The sequence below is a fragment of the Dipodomys spectabilis genome, unplaced genomic scaffold, assembly GCF_019054845.1.
Source record: "Dipodomys spectabilis isolate Male_0828 unplaced genomic scaffold, ASM1905484v1 ptg000221l, whole genome shotgun sequence".
Classification (NCBI taxonomy): domain Eukaryota; kingdom Metazoa; phylum Chordata; class Mammalia; order Rodentia; family Heteromyidae; genus Dipodomys; species Dipodomys spectabilis.
Window position 1 is genome coordinate 597,877 of NW_024870898.1, and position 17,354 is coordinate 615,230.

The 17,354-nt window shown below is 41.9% G+C and overlaps 1 protein-coding gene and 1 pseudogene across 1 annotated transcript; one reads left to right on the plus strand and one right to left on the minus strand.

Moving 5' to 3' along the window:
• Positions 1 to 3,307: 3,307 nt before the first annotated feature.
• On the minus strand, positions 3,308 to 3,667 carry LOC122123118 (annotated as a pseudogene).
• Positions 3,668 to 6,795: 3,128 nt separating this feature from the next.
• LOC122123117 (integrator complex subunit 6-like) lies at positions 6,796 to 17,066 on the plus strand. Its single transcript, XM_042697516.1, has 5 exons — positions 6,796 to 6,865; positions 13,570 to 13,759; positions 15,536 to 15,661; positions 16,058 to 16,151; positions 16,790 to 17,066. Exons 2-5 carry the CDS (start codon positions 13,576 to 13,578, stop codon positions 16,878 to 16,880), a joined length of 495 nt encoding a protein of 164 aa, XP_042553450.1. The 5' UTR covers positions 6,796 to 6,865; positions 13,570 to 13,575; the 3' UTR covers positions 16,881 to 17,066.
• The last annotated feature ends 288 nt before the right edge of the window (positions 17,067 to 17,354 follow it).

Here is a 17,354-nt window from a genome sequence, read left to right on the forward strand (position 1 = left end):
CCCCAGGTCCCACAGTGCTTACAGACTCATTGGTTCTTTCCTTAGGTCTTTTGGTTGATGATCTCTCTCTTTATTTTCAGATTCAGAAATGAACACTTTATTAACAACTCTAAGAAAGCTATGGAACTAATGGTCTTCCTGTCCAGCAGGGATAATGAGAACCAAAATATATAACCCTGTTATAAAGTTGATCAGTAAAAAGGCAGAAGTAATTGGCTGTGTTAGAGAAAGTAGCAAGGTAATACTGAAACTTCTTAGCATGTTATGATAATTGTATTACAGAGACTAAGGAAAAGAAGTAGAACCTATAACTGTTGTGAATTTCTGTTAATAAAAGTTGCTTTGGCACTGTGTTTGCAAGCACAACCTTGTTTGGAGTCAGTTTCTTTCAAGCCAGGAGTTTTTAATGCAGACTCCATTGTAAACCATTTTGTTCATGATTGTCTATGAGTAACCCAAAGTGCCCAGGTAAGATGTTCAGTATCCACACAGAGGCAGTAACTATTTTTCTGTGTACGTGACTTGATTCTGCTAGGGAGGTCATCCTGGCAAGGAAGCTGTCATCAAACCCATTCTGGCCCCAACTCGCCATCTTTCCACCTCAGCCTCTGACTGCTACACTAGGGCATACATAAATATGACTCACACACCAAGCAGCATTTTTTTTTTTTTACCATACTGGAGATTTCACTAAGGACTTTGGACTTTGAAGGAAGGTGCTGTATTACTCAAGCAACACTTGTAGTCCAATTGTGCTTTGGTTATTTTCAACGTTTATCTAGTTTTATGTATTACTGTTCTGGGATGAGATCATTCTACTGTGTTTCTCTGTGCAACTTGGGATTACAAGTACATATTACTTTATCTCAGTCATTGTCCTTCCACTGGATAGGAATACAGGAATGACACTATGCCCAGTTATTGAAACAGAGTATTCACAACTCTTTTTTTGCCCCTATTGTAATAGTACAAATTGTAATAGTACATCAAAATAAGGGCCTGTGAGCTCACAGGCAAAAGTTGCTGAAAATGAAAGTTTTGCTAGAGGATATGGAAGAATAATATCAAAAGGAATCCCTCTACCTTATCCCTTCCTTGCTGAAGTTGTTGACTATGGAAGAAGCACTTCCACATGGCTCATGATAAGAAAGTTTTCTCCCTCACTCAGGAAGCCCAGAGCACTGATGTCACAAGCTAGAACTCACTGAAGTTGTAGTTTAAGAGGTAGAGCACCTGCTTAGGGAACATATGGCCCCAAGGTCAGACCCTAGAATTGACAAAGCTAGGACTGTTGGTGAAGCTTCAAACAATCATGCTACTGTTTGAGGCAGCTATTTCAGGACAGTGGGAAGTATGACAGTGTTTCCATGAGTCTATCACTGCACATTTCCTGGAAGAAAGTACCATGTTTAGAAGAGAAGTAATATGAGATACTATGCTGGTCATCCTGGCCCTTCTTAAGATGACAAATGATTTTTCCAAAGCATAATGAATGGCAATGAAAATTTAAATCCACTATGAGTAGCTGTCTATTCAAGTATATAACAAAGTACCTTTCTCTGATGGAAGCAGAGCAAAACAATCTGCCCCTTGGAAGTTGATTAAGCACTCTGGGATATGGTACCAAAGTGACACATGAAAAATTACTTTTCTTATCATTACTTTCTTATCATTTTCTTCACTTTCTTGTCTTCAACCCATTCCTTTTTTCACTTCCCTGTTCTTTTCTCCTCTCAAGGCTTCTTTTTATCACCTTTCTGGTTTCCATTTCTTTTTTTCCTCTTCTTTTCTGACCTTTTCTCTTCTTGCATTCTTGTCTCCTTTCCCCCCTCTTCACCCTTTCCTCTCTACCTTCCTCCCTTCTCCTCCCTCATTTCATTTCCTTCCACTCTGTGTTTTCTCTTTCTGTTCAAAGTTGTTCTGGAGCCAGCTATCATCTGTGACAGTCTCACCTGAATGTTGGAATTATAGCAATGGCCATGAGACCCAGCTCAAAAGCTGGTTCTATTTTAGCCATGTCTCTAGGGACTTGTCCTACATGGGATATATACAGACAAAGACAAAAAGGGATTTATTTAGGAAAGTAGCTCACTTGACTCAAGTGTGAAAACACTCCTAAGAAAACCTATGCTAGATGCAAACCCATGAAGAAAAGTAGTTTAGCTCAAATCTGACACTTCAGAGACAGGGATGTCAATGAGGTAACTCTCACTTCAGGGTCATGGACACAAAGGCTTGTGTTGGTGTTAGGTGCACTCCAGGAACACTGGTCAACTTGAAGGGCTTTTCAGAATGTTTTTATACACAGGTTCCAGTGGTGAAGCTCTCTCAGTTTGTGTTTAAGTAATTTTAGTTGTTCCTTTGTTTCTAAGGAACAGTGGTGTCTCAACACAACACTCAATGGATAGGCAATTTTATTTTCTTCCTATCATGTTACTTCCCTGTAGTCCAGAAAACCTCTTTCAGAAATGTGAAGATAATCTAATCAAATATTTCTTAAAACACAAGGTCCCTCTCACTCTTCTTTTTAAAAAATTCACAGCCTATAGTTTTCCGTTATATATGGCTCATTTCCCTTCCCATCCCAGTTTGTGCCTGGGCCCCCAATTCTATTAACTTTGTTTTGTGCTCAACTTAGCAGTTAGGTAAGGCAGCATATCAATGTGATCCTGTTTAAAATTATGTAAACTGCAATCATGATAACTGCATCATTAAGCAAACAAGGCTAATGTACAGCTAGGACTCACTAAAACACAGAGCAAAGGCAACATTTGTGACAGAGCATGATTGCATACAAGGGAAACATGTCAAAGTTCACATTGACATACATTCTCTAAGGCAAAGTGGTGGCAAAGGAGTTATTCGTTCTGCATTATATAAACAGCAGAAGACTCCTTGAAACTCATGCAAAAGCATCTTACATCACACAACTTTACAGCTGCGTAAAGGAATATAATCACTGTCATCATCATTGTAAAGAATGATTGTATCTATGCTCACATCCTGAACCAAACCAAGAAATCTATCTCTCTGCTAAAATTCCTTGGCTAAACCATAACCAGTACCATAATTCTCAACCAGATTAATAAAACAGAATGTCCTTTAAGGTAATTAGTTGGTTGGCATTTAGGTTTCCTTCAGAATTTCCTTTGGGTTCTCCTGCTTTAAGACCCAATGGATGTAATATTGAGTTTTTATGAATGATTCTAAATATGTTTTAATAACAAACTCTGATAAGTGAACTTAACATATTAGAAGTTTATATACTATACAAACTACTTTGTATATACTATGCAAACTATTCAAGTCATACAAAACCATTTTTCAGTGTCTTTTCAACTGAGAAGAATCCTATTCAGCCTGCTTCTCCTCCTGAGGTGGTTCATACTGAGCAAGCTTTGCTTTCAGTTTTTTATTTTCTTCTACAGAAGCTTCATATTTTACTTTCATTTCTGCCAATGAGCAGAAATGAGCAAAGCAGCTCTATTTCTGTATTTTCTCGGGTGGCAACTCCTAAGCGATGCTTTAAAAAATCCAAAGCACTATTAGGTTCCTCTAGTTCTTCATATAAGACTACTAACACCCTGGTCAGTGTGTCCAGCACCTCTGACTTCAAGTATCTCCAGAACTGCTCACACTTCAGTTTGGTGGCTTTGTAATGGGCCATAGTGACAGCTGCATCAATGGCACAGAGACTCGGGCTGACTGGCTCAGAGGAGCACTGCTCATGCATGGAGGGGGCTGTGCACCTACCCAGTGGTCAGACAGGCCTGAGGGGCTGGGGCAGGGCCTGTTTTCATGGTGACTAGGATGCCATGCCTCTGCAGTGGCAGTCCAAACCCAGGGAGGCTGTTCCCTCTTCTTGTGACTCTCATCTCCCTTTCCCTCTCCCCTCCCTTCTCTCCTCTCCTTACGCCCTTCCCTCCCCCCCCCCCCATGAGCACCAAGGTTTCTTTTTGTACCTCCAAGATGATCAGATTGATTGGAAATGAAAGTCCTTATTCCATCATTCAAAATAGATTGAAATTGCTTCTGGAGGTGTCTGTTGGCCAATATTGGGTTTTCCTACAGTTGAAAGCAGCTCTTTGGGCTTTGGCTAAAATGGTATCATCTTTCCTCTTTGTGCTAATCTTTCCTTTTGCTACTATAACAAGTTATCACAATATAAGTAGTTTTAAACAGCACAACAGGAGGATTATATGAATCTGGGAATTTTCAAGACAATCTTGTCTCATATGTTAGAGAATATAACAAGAAAATGTAATGACCTGGGAGCAAGAAAATCCATGGAGGCATGGTTAAAAGTTTTATTAAGGGGGGGTTAGATGGGAAGGGAGGAGGCAACAACGCTTGATAAGAAATGTACTCATTACCTTGCTCATGTAATTGTAACCCCTCTGTACAGTATTTTCACAATTAAAAAAAAGTTTTATTAGTCGGTCTGCAACTGCTCTGTCCAACCTCATAATCAGGAACAGCTGCAGCCTCCAAGGGGGCGAGTTCTTTTTTTCCTTTCCTTCCTTCCTCCTTCCCACAGGTCTTTATTCTTCATAGGCCTCTGCTTTCTGCAGGTCTCTCAGCTGTTCACAGGCCTTGCATGCCTTTGTGGGCCTCTCTGCTCTGGGAGGCACCTGTTGCCACTTTCCTCTTCACTTCCCTCCCCCCCATCTCTCTCTTTTTCTTTCCTTTCCTCCCTTCTGTAATAACCTGTAAATGAGAAAATCCATGAAGGCACAGTTAAAGGTGACAAAGGAGTTTTATTAGTTGGTCTGCAACCCTATCCTAGGTTGTCTCAGTACTAGGAGCAGCCGCAACCTCCAAGGGTACGTATTTTTTCCCTTTTTTTCTTCCTTCCTAGAAGCCTCGCTTCTCCATTCTCTACAGGCATCTCTACTTCACGGGCCTCTTCCAACTCTCTGACGGACTCTCTGATCCTCTGTGGGCTTCTTGGACTCTCTGCAGCCCTCTATGACTCTCTGCAGGCCTCTAAGACTCTCTGCGGACCTCTCCAATTGTCAGTGGGCCTCTCGCCTCTACACCCTTCTGCCTCTTGCCCTTCTTCAGGCCTTTCCGCAGGCCTCTTGGCCCTGTGCAGGCTTCTCGACCTCTCCACAGGCCTCTCTCCAATCTCTGCAGGCCTCTTGGCTCTTCACAAGCTTTTCCATAGGCCTTTCAGCCAGCCCAGGGCCCCTCAGGCTTCTCAGCTCTGAGCAGACCTCTCTGCCAGCCCAGGTGTCCCTTCAGGTCAGCCTGGGCTTTCTCAGGCCTCTTAGCCAGCCGGGAATTCCCAGGCCTGTCCTCCAGTCACTCTGCTGGCCCAGATCTCCCCTCAGCCTGGCACTGTTCTGGTCCTCGAGGCACGTCCCTTGCTGCCTGTCTCTTGTGTTGATTCATCTTCTTTATCTCCTCCCCAGAATTTCCTCTCTCTATGCTCTCTATATCCAGTGGCCCGCACCCAAAAGCCGCCTTTTTGATGCTCTGCCCTCCAGTGTCCTGGCATGCATAGAAGTGATGTCAGCTTCCTGCTCCTCAGGGGTTTTGTCTTTCTCCCTCTCCCCTCTTGCTCTCCTCTCCCCTCTATCTTTGTCTCTCTTCTCTTTCTTCCCCAGAACCCCGTCTCTCTCTTTTCTCTCTTCCCTGGAACCCCCTGCCTCTCTATATCCCGTGGCCCAACCCTCCCAGACACCCGCCACCTGACGCCCTTTGATGCCCGGCACCCCCAGCAGGGGGCGTGATGACCTAAGCATGGGATGGGACTTTCCACCCCTTTCAGTGGCGGGGGCCCATGCAGGTGTGACATCAACGTGGGACGGGCTTTCCCTCCCAGCTGGTTCTCATAAAAACTGTTCATAAACAGACACAAAGGTAGAAAACTTTCAAGAGTGTTTACTGATAAAATTTAGGAGAGTCACAAGAAAACTTGCAAGCATGGAGGTTGTAAATTCTTATTCTCACCTTATTCTCACCCTAGTGTTCAGTTGTGAATTAAATTTGAAACCAAAAACTTCACCCTAGGGCAGCTTAACCATAAGTATCCTACCAGCCACTTGAGGGGGGGGGGGGGGGGAGAGTGGCCGTGCCCTAGTTGGAGCGTTCCTCAAAACTCCACTGGGCTAGCTACTCAGGAGGCTGAGATCTGAGGATCACGCTTCCAAGCCAGCCCAGGCAGGAAAGCCTGTGAGACTCCAATAAACCACTAGGAAACTGGAAGTGGCGCTGTGGCTCCAGAGGTAGAGCATTCACCTTGAGCTGAAGAGCTGAGGGACAGTGCCCAAGCCCAGAGTTCAGGCCCCACGACTGACAAACACACACACACAAACATACACACACACACACACACACACACACAACCTCTATCCATAACAACATCACTATTTGTTAAGCTTTTTTCTCCCGTTTTTGTTTTCTGTACCTTTTGTCTTGTTTGTAAATGTATCTGTTTTGTGTGAGGGGAGAGCACAGAAAAGGTGGGGCAAGGTGTGAACATGTAGCCGTGGAACTTAGTAGACACTATGGTGTAGATAAATTATACAACTTGTGTGGGGGACACAAGGAAAAAAAACTGGGAGAAAGTGAGGGAAGGGATGACTTTGAAAAGAAATGTAACTATTATCTGATTTATATAACTTGTAACCACTCTGTACATCATCTTTACAATAACAAAAATGTATTTTGGGAGAGTAGCCCTGCACTTCTACCCCAGACCCCTAGAGGGTATGTGTGAGTGCATAGCCTTGTCTGTACCCTGAAGGTGGGTCCTAGAAAGTCCGCCTATAAGTGAGGTACAAAGCTATCCCGCCATTTTGGAAGTGAGGTGCATAGCTGCCGGGCCACTTTAGAGGTGCTCACAGACTCTTAACTTTAGGTCAGTATTTCATCACTGGGAATGCAGAGGGGGTTAGAATCTGTTCCCTGGGGTTCTGATACCAGTCCTAAGGTGTGTCTGCCTCAGGTATAGACAGACAACGTGCCAGGGGTTGCAGGGGGGGATGGGGGGTAGGGAGTTCGCTATGCCTTAGAGGGGGAAGGGAGTTCCCTATGTTTTAGGCGTTTTTTTGGCGGCTTAGTGTTTCTGCAATACCAATATACCTGTGTACGCATGCAGGAGGAGAAGGGTTTCCCATGCGCCCTGGGTTTTGTTTGTGTCGTGGGGGCTGAGGGGCTGTGGTCGGGGGCTGGGCTCAGTTCTCTTAGGGCTTTCAGGAGTGATGCTCTGGTTTGTGGGGGGATGCCTTCTTTGAGGTTTCAGAGCATGGGGGGAGGGAGGCAAGGCACAGTTCTGCAAATATTCCCGCCATTGGGACTCTTCCTCCATATTGGCGGCTCCTCAGGCCCCTAGCTTCCGTCACGTGGTTACTGGTATCCGGCAATGCCTGGAAAGTGGGCGTGGCTCCTCCACCATTACATTTTGGCACAAAAGGGTGCTGAAGTCCGTGTTTCTGCCGAATCCTTGGCAATGCATCTTTCGTGAGTTTGAGGTTGGGAGAGCTTTATCTGGTGGGGCAGCTGCCGAGTAAGACCCCTATGCTTCCAGCAGAGCTATGTCTGCCAGGGAATGGACTTTCAAGGTTGTGTTGACATCTTAGAAGATTTTTGAGAATGAAGCACTGTAGCTTAGAGGGCAGATGTTTGCGTTGGAACCTGGTCTCGGGTTTAGCAGGGAGGTGGGGACTTTCCTGGCTTGCTTGCCCTTAGTGACAAGACATGTGTTCTCTAGGCACTCAGTCCAGCATTTCTTTTTTTGGGGGAGGGGGGGTCCGATCGTGGAGCCTGAACTCTGGGCCTGGGCGCTGTCCCTCAGCTCTTCAGCTCAAGGCTAGCGCTCTACCACTTGAGCCACAGCACCACTTCCGGCTTTTTTCTTTTTGCTTATGTGGTGCTGAGAAATCGAACCCAGGGCCTCAGGCATGCAAGGCAAGCGCTCTACCACTGAGCCACCTTCCCAGCCCTCAGTCTAGCATTTCTGCAATGGCTCTTGGCACCTACTTGTGAATGTGTGTTCAGCAACATGCAGAACTTCCGGCATCACCTCTAACTTGTAAGCACATCCTGCTTAGGCAGCTGTCACTCTTGCTGTGCCTACATTTGCAGTTCTTTCTGACTCAGCTAACTGTGAATCTTTTGGCTATTTGTTTTTTGTTTTTCTCCATTGTGAGGCTTGAACTCTGGGCTTGGGCACTGTCCCTCAGCTCTTCAGCTCAAGACGACGAGTGCTCTACCTCTGGAGCCACAGTGCCACTTCCAGTTTCCTAGTGGTTTATTGGAGATAAGAGTCTCAAGGACTTTCCTGCCTGGGCTAGCTTTGAATCGTGATCCTCAGATCTCAGCCTCCCGAGTAGCTAGGATTACAGACATGACCCACTGGCACCCAGCTTTCTTTCTTTTTTGATAGGAGGTAAAGTAGTACTCACAGTCTGGAGCTAGCCACGCAGGAGGTATTCTAAGATATGAACTATTCCCAGGACAATTCCTCTGATGCTTGGGTGTTAGTTCTTTTTCAGAGGGATCTTACTTTTTTCTTGGGCCAGATAAGGAATGTAATGTTCCCACCTGTGCCTCTCAGTGAAATAATGAGTTCCATCATGATTATTACTTGACATAGAGTCTGCCTAACATTTCGCCTCAACTTCTGTTCTGTGCCTACTCACAATCTGGGTTCCAGGCCTGAAGTAGTAATAGAGAAGGTCTGTTTGTTTAATGATAGCTTGCATCAGTTTTGTTGGCACTTTGTATTGTAAAGTACTAGGAGGGGTGGGGGGGTACAGGACTACAATTCCATCTACTTGGGAGGCAGAGATTTGAAGGGTTTTAGTTCCAGACCTTCTGGGGCATAATATTAGAGAGATTTTATGTTAACAGATAAATTGGATATGGCAGAGTACACCTGACACCCTAGTAGAGGAAGACCTAGATACACTCATGGCAGTGAGAAGCCAGTTGTAAGCTAAAATGTCAAGATTGTATCTGAAAGACAAATCTAAAATAACCACTGATGACTTGTCTTAAATGATAGAGCACCTGCCAGGGTCTAAATACAAACTCCAGCACTGTCAAAGAAAAATGGTTGGTAGTTGTTCATGTATTCTGGATTCCCATACTACATTTAAACCTACGAAAATGAGTTTTTGCATATCAACTGCAATTACATATTTTGCTTTTACAGTCTCTAAAGAGAGTTCTCTAGTTTAACTAAAGAAGGTATTGGTGATTAGAGCTTTTATTTTCTTAAAATTCTTTAAATCTATGAAGGTAATATCTTTAATAATCTAATTTTACCACAAAGTAAGGGTCAAGATGTTTATGCTATTGGTAAGGAAAAGAAACATCCTTCCTACAATGACTTTTGTGGTCTGTAGGTCACAAATTTAACTGTTTTGTATTTCTGTATTTGTTCCCAGAATCTCTGTTCTGTTCTACTGTGTGTTCACTTCTCCAGGCTCCAGTGACATATGCAATGTAATGAAAATCAACATTACTTGGCCTTTTGCACTTAATACCATATCTAATGGTGTATGTTCTAACTGTGATGTTTTCTTTATAAGATCCTTTGGGTTTCCTAAGCTCTTTGAATTCTGTAGTCTTGATTCTCAGTTGCTGATGTTGAAACAAATTTAAAATGGTGAGATTGTAAACTATAGACTCCTAAAATCATTGTAGGGCAGGGTGGAGGGCTGACCAGAGTGAGTTAGTAAGGATTCTTTTCACCCAAGGTAAAATATTTCTCCTTTTACCACCAAGGCTTGTTTCTGTGTATAATGGCTTATGTGTTTCTTGGAGGGATATAGCACCACTTTCATCTTATTCCCTCCTAGGGTTTCAATATTTGGGCTTCATTTTCAGTGTTTTTTTTATTTTCTAGGGCCTTGTCATTATTACCCAGAAGAGCAGTTGGGTTTTGATTACTGTCCTTAGGTCCAGAAACTAGGCAAGATAGTTTACCACTTGTATATAGATTTATGTCCTTTTGAGTATTGTTATCTAGCCACGTGTAAAAATTAAAATGTATTTTTTCTTTTACAACCTGTGCACTTTTATATTCCCCTGGACATGCTGGGCTTGGAGGACACCGATACACAGATCTATCTATCTATCTATCTATCTATCTGTCTATCTATCTATCTATCTATCTATCTATCTATATCTGTGTATCTTAGATATCCTTGTTTGCATTTGCCTTGGTATTTTTCTAGACTTTTCTTTTGTCCCACTGCTCCTGAGGCAGGCCTGTATTTATAGTTACATTGAACACTGAGATCAGGAAGACTGTGTTTGGAAGCAGAAAGATCTTGGAGACTCCATCACCAAAATAAGTGGCACAAACTAGGACTAGAAGTGTGGCTCAAGTGGTTGAGGGCTGGGCAAGAGTTAAGGAGACCAGCAATTGTAAGATCCTGAATTCAAACCCCTGTACTGGCAAATACAAAATTTTGTCATCCAAATTTACTTTTAGAAACATGGTGCTGTTACCTGTTATGCAAGTTGCTGATCTCTTTAAAGCATGAATATGAGTTGAAATATAATCCACCTTTGTAATTGATGATGTTGTGAGATGCATAGACTGTGTAGGACTGGTTGGAATACATTAGATGCATATGTGTAAACTTCTCAAAGAGAGACCCCTTGTTATAACTACCATGTATGTTAATGACAATAAAAAAAGAATGCTGTTATTTTCCTTGCATTTTTGTTGTGGATCTAGTTAACTTGGACTGATATGCGAATGTTAAACCAGCCTTGTTCTCCTGAGTTAAACTCCACCACGACTTGATATATATGACTTTATGTATTTATATATTCATTTGTTTTTGTTGGTACTGGGCTTTGAACGTAAGGCCTCTTCCTTGCTGGGTAGGGTCTCTGCAACCTGAGCCATGCCCCTTCTTTTCCCTAGGCTGGATATCAGTCCTCTTATTTAAGCATCCCTCTTAACTTGGAAGCATAGTTAGCACCACTAGGCCCAGCTTGTAATTAACTTGTTGTTTTCATAACTTTTTTTCCCAGACCTGCCTAAAACTTTAGTTCTCCCAAATGAATTACAGAGTTGAGCCCCTTGACTAGAAGGTTTTTCTAAATATACTCTCTGATTTTTCATTGCTAATCTTTTTTTTTTTTTTGTCATGGGGATTGAACTCTGGCCCTGGTTGCTGTCCCTCAGTTCTTCAGCTTAAGACTAGTGCTCTACCACTTGAGTCACAACACCACTTCTGGGTTTTTCAGTGGCTTATTGGAAAGAAGAGTCTCATGGACTTTCCTGCCCAGTCTGGCTTTGATCCTCATCTTCAGATTTCAGCCTTCTGAGTAGCTAAGATTATAAGCATGAGCCACTGGTGCCTGGCTCATTGCTAATCTTTTAAAATAGTGTTTGTCTCTTTTCAAGCCACATCATGACCTATGGTAGATTTTTAAACTTCCTTGTTCTATGTTAATGCTTAGATTGTATTCACAGTATGTGTGGCTAACTCTATGATTTTTTTTTTCTATTTTAAATAACTTAGTGTAATTCCTGAATATTTCCAGGACTTCTTAGTGGAAGTTTTCTAGAAAGGAATGCTTCTGTTTCTGCTTGGTAATACTTATTTTGATCAAAATAAACCCATCTATTCCTTTCTCTTTCCCAACTTCCAGCCTGCTGTTCCTCAACAGATTTCATTGAAATTCAGAACGTTTCATTGTTAATTTTAAATATTTAATTGGATACAAGCATATTTACATTTTCTGTTTTATACTGGTAAATTTCATATATTTTAATTCTCTATATGTGTGTCTATTTTTTTTTGGTCAGTCGTGGGGTCTGAACTTTGGGCCTGGGTGCTGTCCCTCAGCTTTTCAGCTCAAGGCTAGCGCACTACCACTTGAGCCACAGCTCCACTTTCGGCTTTTTCTGCTTATGTGGTGCTGAGGAATCGAACCCAGGGCCTCATACGTGCAAGGCAAGCACTCTACCACTGAGTCACCTTCCCAGCCCATGTGTGTCCATTTTATGCTAAGAGTTTTTCCCCCTTATTTTGTGCCTCTTTTGTATCTTGTACTCTGGACATTGTGGACTCTTGCTCGCTGTTTGTGCTATACCATTTGAACCACACCTCCACATGTGGTTTTTTTTCTTCATGATTTTAGATAGGAGTCTCTTGCATTAGTTGGTTGGATGACTTTCACCCTCCATCCTCACATTTCAGCCTCCTGAGTAGCTAGGATTATTGCCATTAGCCACTGGTGCCTGGACTCATTTTTGGCCACTTTTAAACAGAAATGAATTCTTTTCCCTAAGATTTCTTTCCCTCCTTTATACCTCTTTGGTTCCATTCTATGTCTCCCCTTTCTTTCCTAATATTATTAATTTTCAGGGCAACATTTCCTTGATTAATCTTGCCCCCAGTTTGACCACGTTCAGGTTTCAGAAGACCCACTTTGTCCTGTTGAACTATTCTTTCTTCCCTTCACCTCGTTAGTTTGCCATCACATTAGCAATAACTAGGATGAAATGGATTCAGGGATAAAACACTAGCCTACATGCTGTAGTTTGTGACTTTGATCTCAGGCACTGCAAAAACGAATAGAACAAGACAAAAAACAAAATGAAGGTCCATCCCTCCACTTTCCTTCTATTTGGGACTGATATACTCTTTTTAATCTGTACTCCTAAGGCTCTAGAGCATACTGATTTTCAGACTGCTTCCTTTCCAATATTGGCATGTAATACATAAAATGTCTTCTAACTTATACTTTCTACTTTAATGGCAGTAACAGCTCAGTGCTGCAATATTTTCTCATGCACAATTGCATATTCTGATTTTAACTTAGATTCCTTTTATAGATTAACAAAAGAGAATTGTTGCCTGGCTTGTTTCTAACAACTGAACTCAAACAGTCCTCCTGCTTTAGTGTCTGGAGCAGCTAGGAACTGTGGTATGTGTAAATACTACTGCACCAAGCTCCCAGTTGAATTCATTTAGAAGTGTTGTCTTATTTTGGATGGCTTTCTGTTTTTGGTGGTAGTCTTGTTCATTGTAGAAAACGTGGTCTCTGAGATAATAAATATTTCCAGGGTTAAGACCATGGTTAAGTTTTTGCATTTAACCTTCAATTGCATTTATATTTCCATTGGTAGGCATAGGTGTCTATTTAACTTGAGCTTCTTTTGTTTTCCTTATATCTATCAGTGTATATTACACTCACATAATGGGTTCCACTATGTCATTTCCAGAGATATATCACCTTGTCCTGGACCCCTTTCTCCTTCTACACCCTAATAATTCCCTTTTGACTCTTGTGACTTTTTGCTTCCCCCAAATTCTGTCTATGTGAAAAAAATTCAGTATTTGCTTTGTGAAACTGGCTCATTTCACTTAGGCTGATGATCTACAGTTACATCCACTTTCTTCTTTATGACTGAATAAAACTCATTTGTGTATATTTACGATATTTTCTGAACAATCTTTCTTCATTCTCTTACATAAGAGTTAAGAACTTTGAGTCACTTTGCCCTGTTCTGCCATGTTTTTGTGTCTCTGTGGTTTCCTGATAGTTTAATGTTATTATGAATGGAATATGTCCATTACTATTTTCCAGGAAATAATGGCTGATAAAGCAGATAACAATCCTAAAATGCTCACAAGTGAAGTGAATCCAGTGAATGAAGAAGTCATGGTTCCTCTATCATCTACTAAAGAGAAACAAACCAAAGAGCTGATATTCAAGAATAAACAGGGAGTAGAAGTAGAAGTCCAGCCTGAGACCTCAGCTAAGGAAAAGACAGAAGGTAAATATATCTTTGGTGGGTGGGTAGATGCTTGCATGTCTGCAAAAGGAGAAAAACCTCTGATATAATGAAAGACTTGAGTCATGCTGTAAACATAAAGAGATTTCTGCATGTGGGACAGGGATTGCTTTCACACAAGAAAGCAGTGCATTTCTCTTCAGCCCATGGTCATCTTCTCTACTTCATCTCCCCCGCATCATCACCTCTCCTGCCCGGTGTAATCTAGCTCCTTCACAAAGCACCTATTGTGCACAAGGCTCACAGTTTGAACTGACATTGTTATTCTTTTATCAGTAGTATTTGGCCCAGTTGTCCACTCCTACTTCTGTGACAATTTTCTAAGACTTCTTCCTCCTTGTTTAAGTTATTCATATGTCTTCGTCTTTTCTTGCTTTCCACTTTTTCTTCACCTCTAATCTAATGGTAGTGATTTACAAATGACACATTTTTCTCTATTTTCTGCCCACTCTAGCAGGACTTTTCACTAATTATCTGGAACAATAGTTGTCTGACCAATCTGTTCCTATTTGTTTCTCTTATCCTTCTGCTAGAATAATGAAATAAGGATGTGATGAGACCATATCAGATCCTATCATATACAATATTCATCCTCCATGCTTCTAAGTATTCACAACACTAGCTGAATCCTCACTATGGTCTATAGATTATGAACCTCCTGGGCCTATCATCCATTCTTCCCTGAATCCTGGCAATATCCTTCTTTAGTTTGCCTCTCACCTATATTCTGTGGTCCCTGCTTCTTTCCACTATGGCTGCTACCCTGGCCATCACCACATCCTAGCCCCCTTCCTCTGCATGTGTTCAGTTGTGTCTCATCCTGGGACTCTGTTTTGAGGACATCTCCAATCAGGCCCTACCACTCATTGGCAGCTGTGAACATAAATTCTGCTCTTATCCATGTCTCTTCTCACTTCTCACTTCTCACACTAGCATAAGTCCAGCTACAAGTGTGCTGCTAGGTACTGCACTTCATTTCAACTTTCCCACGATGACAGTAGATGTGGCATTAAGGTAGGGGTCACAGTAGCTTCCTGCCTTTGTTGCTCACTGTTGATCCCAGCTTCTAGCGTGATCCCAGGAACAGCAGAATATATGTAAATGGAATAGTGATGTCAGACTTGGACTGAAAAAAATCCCCACTTTAAAACAGAAGAAAAGCAGGAGCAGAATCATTTACACCATGGAATTTGGGGTAATGGGATGCAAATAACTGGCATTTGGACATCATGTGAGATTTAAGCTTTTTTGCATCAAATTGTGTCAGGACAACAGTTAATAGATTCCAGAGATCTTTGAGGGGTTGATTTCTTACTTCTGTCCACCTGTGTTTCTGCATGTATCCATGGAGCCAAAGGGCATCAGGAGGATTTAGTTTAATCTCTGTGCTGAGGTCAACTTTCAAGCATGAGCATTTTCTGTGCAAACCCATGAGGGACATGCCCAAGGTGCCGGTGGTGCCATGAAACCCTCCCACCTCACAGCCCATCCTCTCCATTCAGTCTGCAGGTGCTGCTGGTAGCCAAGATACCCATGAGCAGCTCATGGAGAGAGGTGAGGGCCTACATGAAGGCTCTTTGTGGTTAAGTGTTCCATCAAAGCTTAAGCAGGTGGCAGGAGGTAGTGCTCCCCCCAGTCGATTGAATTCTGTATGTGGACACTCCCCTAGTAGCAGTGGAGATGGGTTGCTTCTGTAACATGGCATCACCAGGTTATATAGATATTAGGGAGGATATTTGACTCAAGACCACTCCACAGGTGACTCAGAAGTTGAAATGATGCCTGAACTGACAGTGGTTCCTGATCCATTGACAGCAGAAAATGAGGAACTCAATGCTAGTATAAAACGTGAACTCAAGAAGGAAATTCAGAACTTGGGATATGGTAAGTAGGGGGACAATGGCTCATGATTTAAAAACTTTGGGAAACTCTATCATTTTATTATGTAGGCTAGTTTGCTACTGCCTCAGGAGAGAGTCTGCCAGAGTACATTTTTCATACAATTTTATGTTCTTTATTGTCACTAAAAATGTTTCAATGGAAAGTGATTTTTTTTCTGTCCATTCTGATTTTACTTGGTTATTGTTGACAAGACTAGGTAATTAGCTATGGGACAGTACCTCAATATAAGCGTTTAAAACATGCATACAAATACATTCACATGAGCATATACACACAGTGTAATATTCTTCATCATAGTTACTGAGACAGGCCCTTAACAAGATTGACTTGTGTTTCTTTTTATTTCTGAGAACCACTAACGGTTTTCTATTTCTGCAGGATATCAGTATATCTTCCAGTTGCTTGATGAAGTGCAGGGACCTCTGGAAATGAAAAGAGAAATTGTGCTACATGCTATCAGAGAAGCAGCAAGGTGGGTAGTAGTAGGAATTGTACATCTTCCTTTTCCTTTTTTTTGTACCTGTCCTGGGGCTTGATCTCAGGACCTGGGTACTGTCCTTGAGCTTTTTTTTTCAAGGCAGGTACTCTACCACTTGACCCATACCTGTATTTCTGACTTTTTTGGTGCTTAATTGAAGAAAAAAGTTTTATAGGTTTGTCTTTCTAGGCTAGCTTTGAACTGTGAGTCTCAGATCTTAGCCTCCTGAGCAGCTAGAATTATAAGTATCAGTAACTGGTGTCCAGCTATCCGTTTTTCTTTTAGCCACCGGAATGATACCATGCTAGGCATGAAAAGTATAAGAACAGATCCTACTCTGAGCTGCTCAAATCCCTGGCTCTCACACAGAGTTGAGGTTGACTTGAATGATATTTATGTTGGTGTCTTCTAAACCTGACTTAGCTTTCCAGACCCACTAAGCTGTCTGACCTTACTGCAGTCTGAGCTAGACTGAGCATTAATTCTCAGTTAACAGTCTTTTTATTTTCTTGGATGACTGGTACTGTTTGAACATATAGGTAGTGGTCCCCTTCCTCATGTCCCACACTGCTTCCCAAGTAATTTGTTGTTTGGTTGTCTTGTACGTAATTACCCTTCTTTGTATTTTTCAGATTCAATTGCCAGGATTTAACTGTACACCTTGAGAGTGCACTGAAAAAAATCAACTACTATCTCAACAGAGATGGCTCTCCAGATATATAATTCTGTTTTTGACATGATCAATAAGAAGCAAGCACTATCTGTTATATTTCAGAATATGACAGGATAATTCAGAAGCCTTGTAGCATGCCTTAGTGTAGTGAATAACCTTCAAAGGCTTAGAAAAAGCATTGGAACCTTTGAATGTTTTGAATTTCTGTTAGTAAAAGTTGGGTTCTTGCTCTTGGTGTTTGCTTCGAATGGACAAATTTTTGTTTGTGTGTTCATTTATTTTCCTGCTTGTGTTAAGGATATTATTACATCATTAGAGACATACTATTACACTCCTGGTCTTCAGAGCAGATGGCAGTTATAGGAAGTATTTATAACTTTTTTCAGTATTGTTCATAGCTTTTTGTTTATTTTTCATGTTTTTTTTTTTGAGAAATGTTCACCCCACCCTGTGAATCCCAAGTGACATCAAACTCACTATGGAAAGCAGGCCAGTATGGAACTTGTGATCCTCTTGTCTCAGCC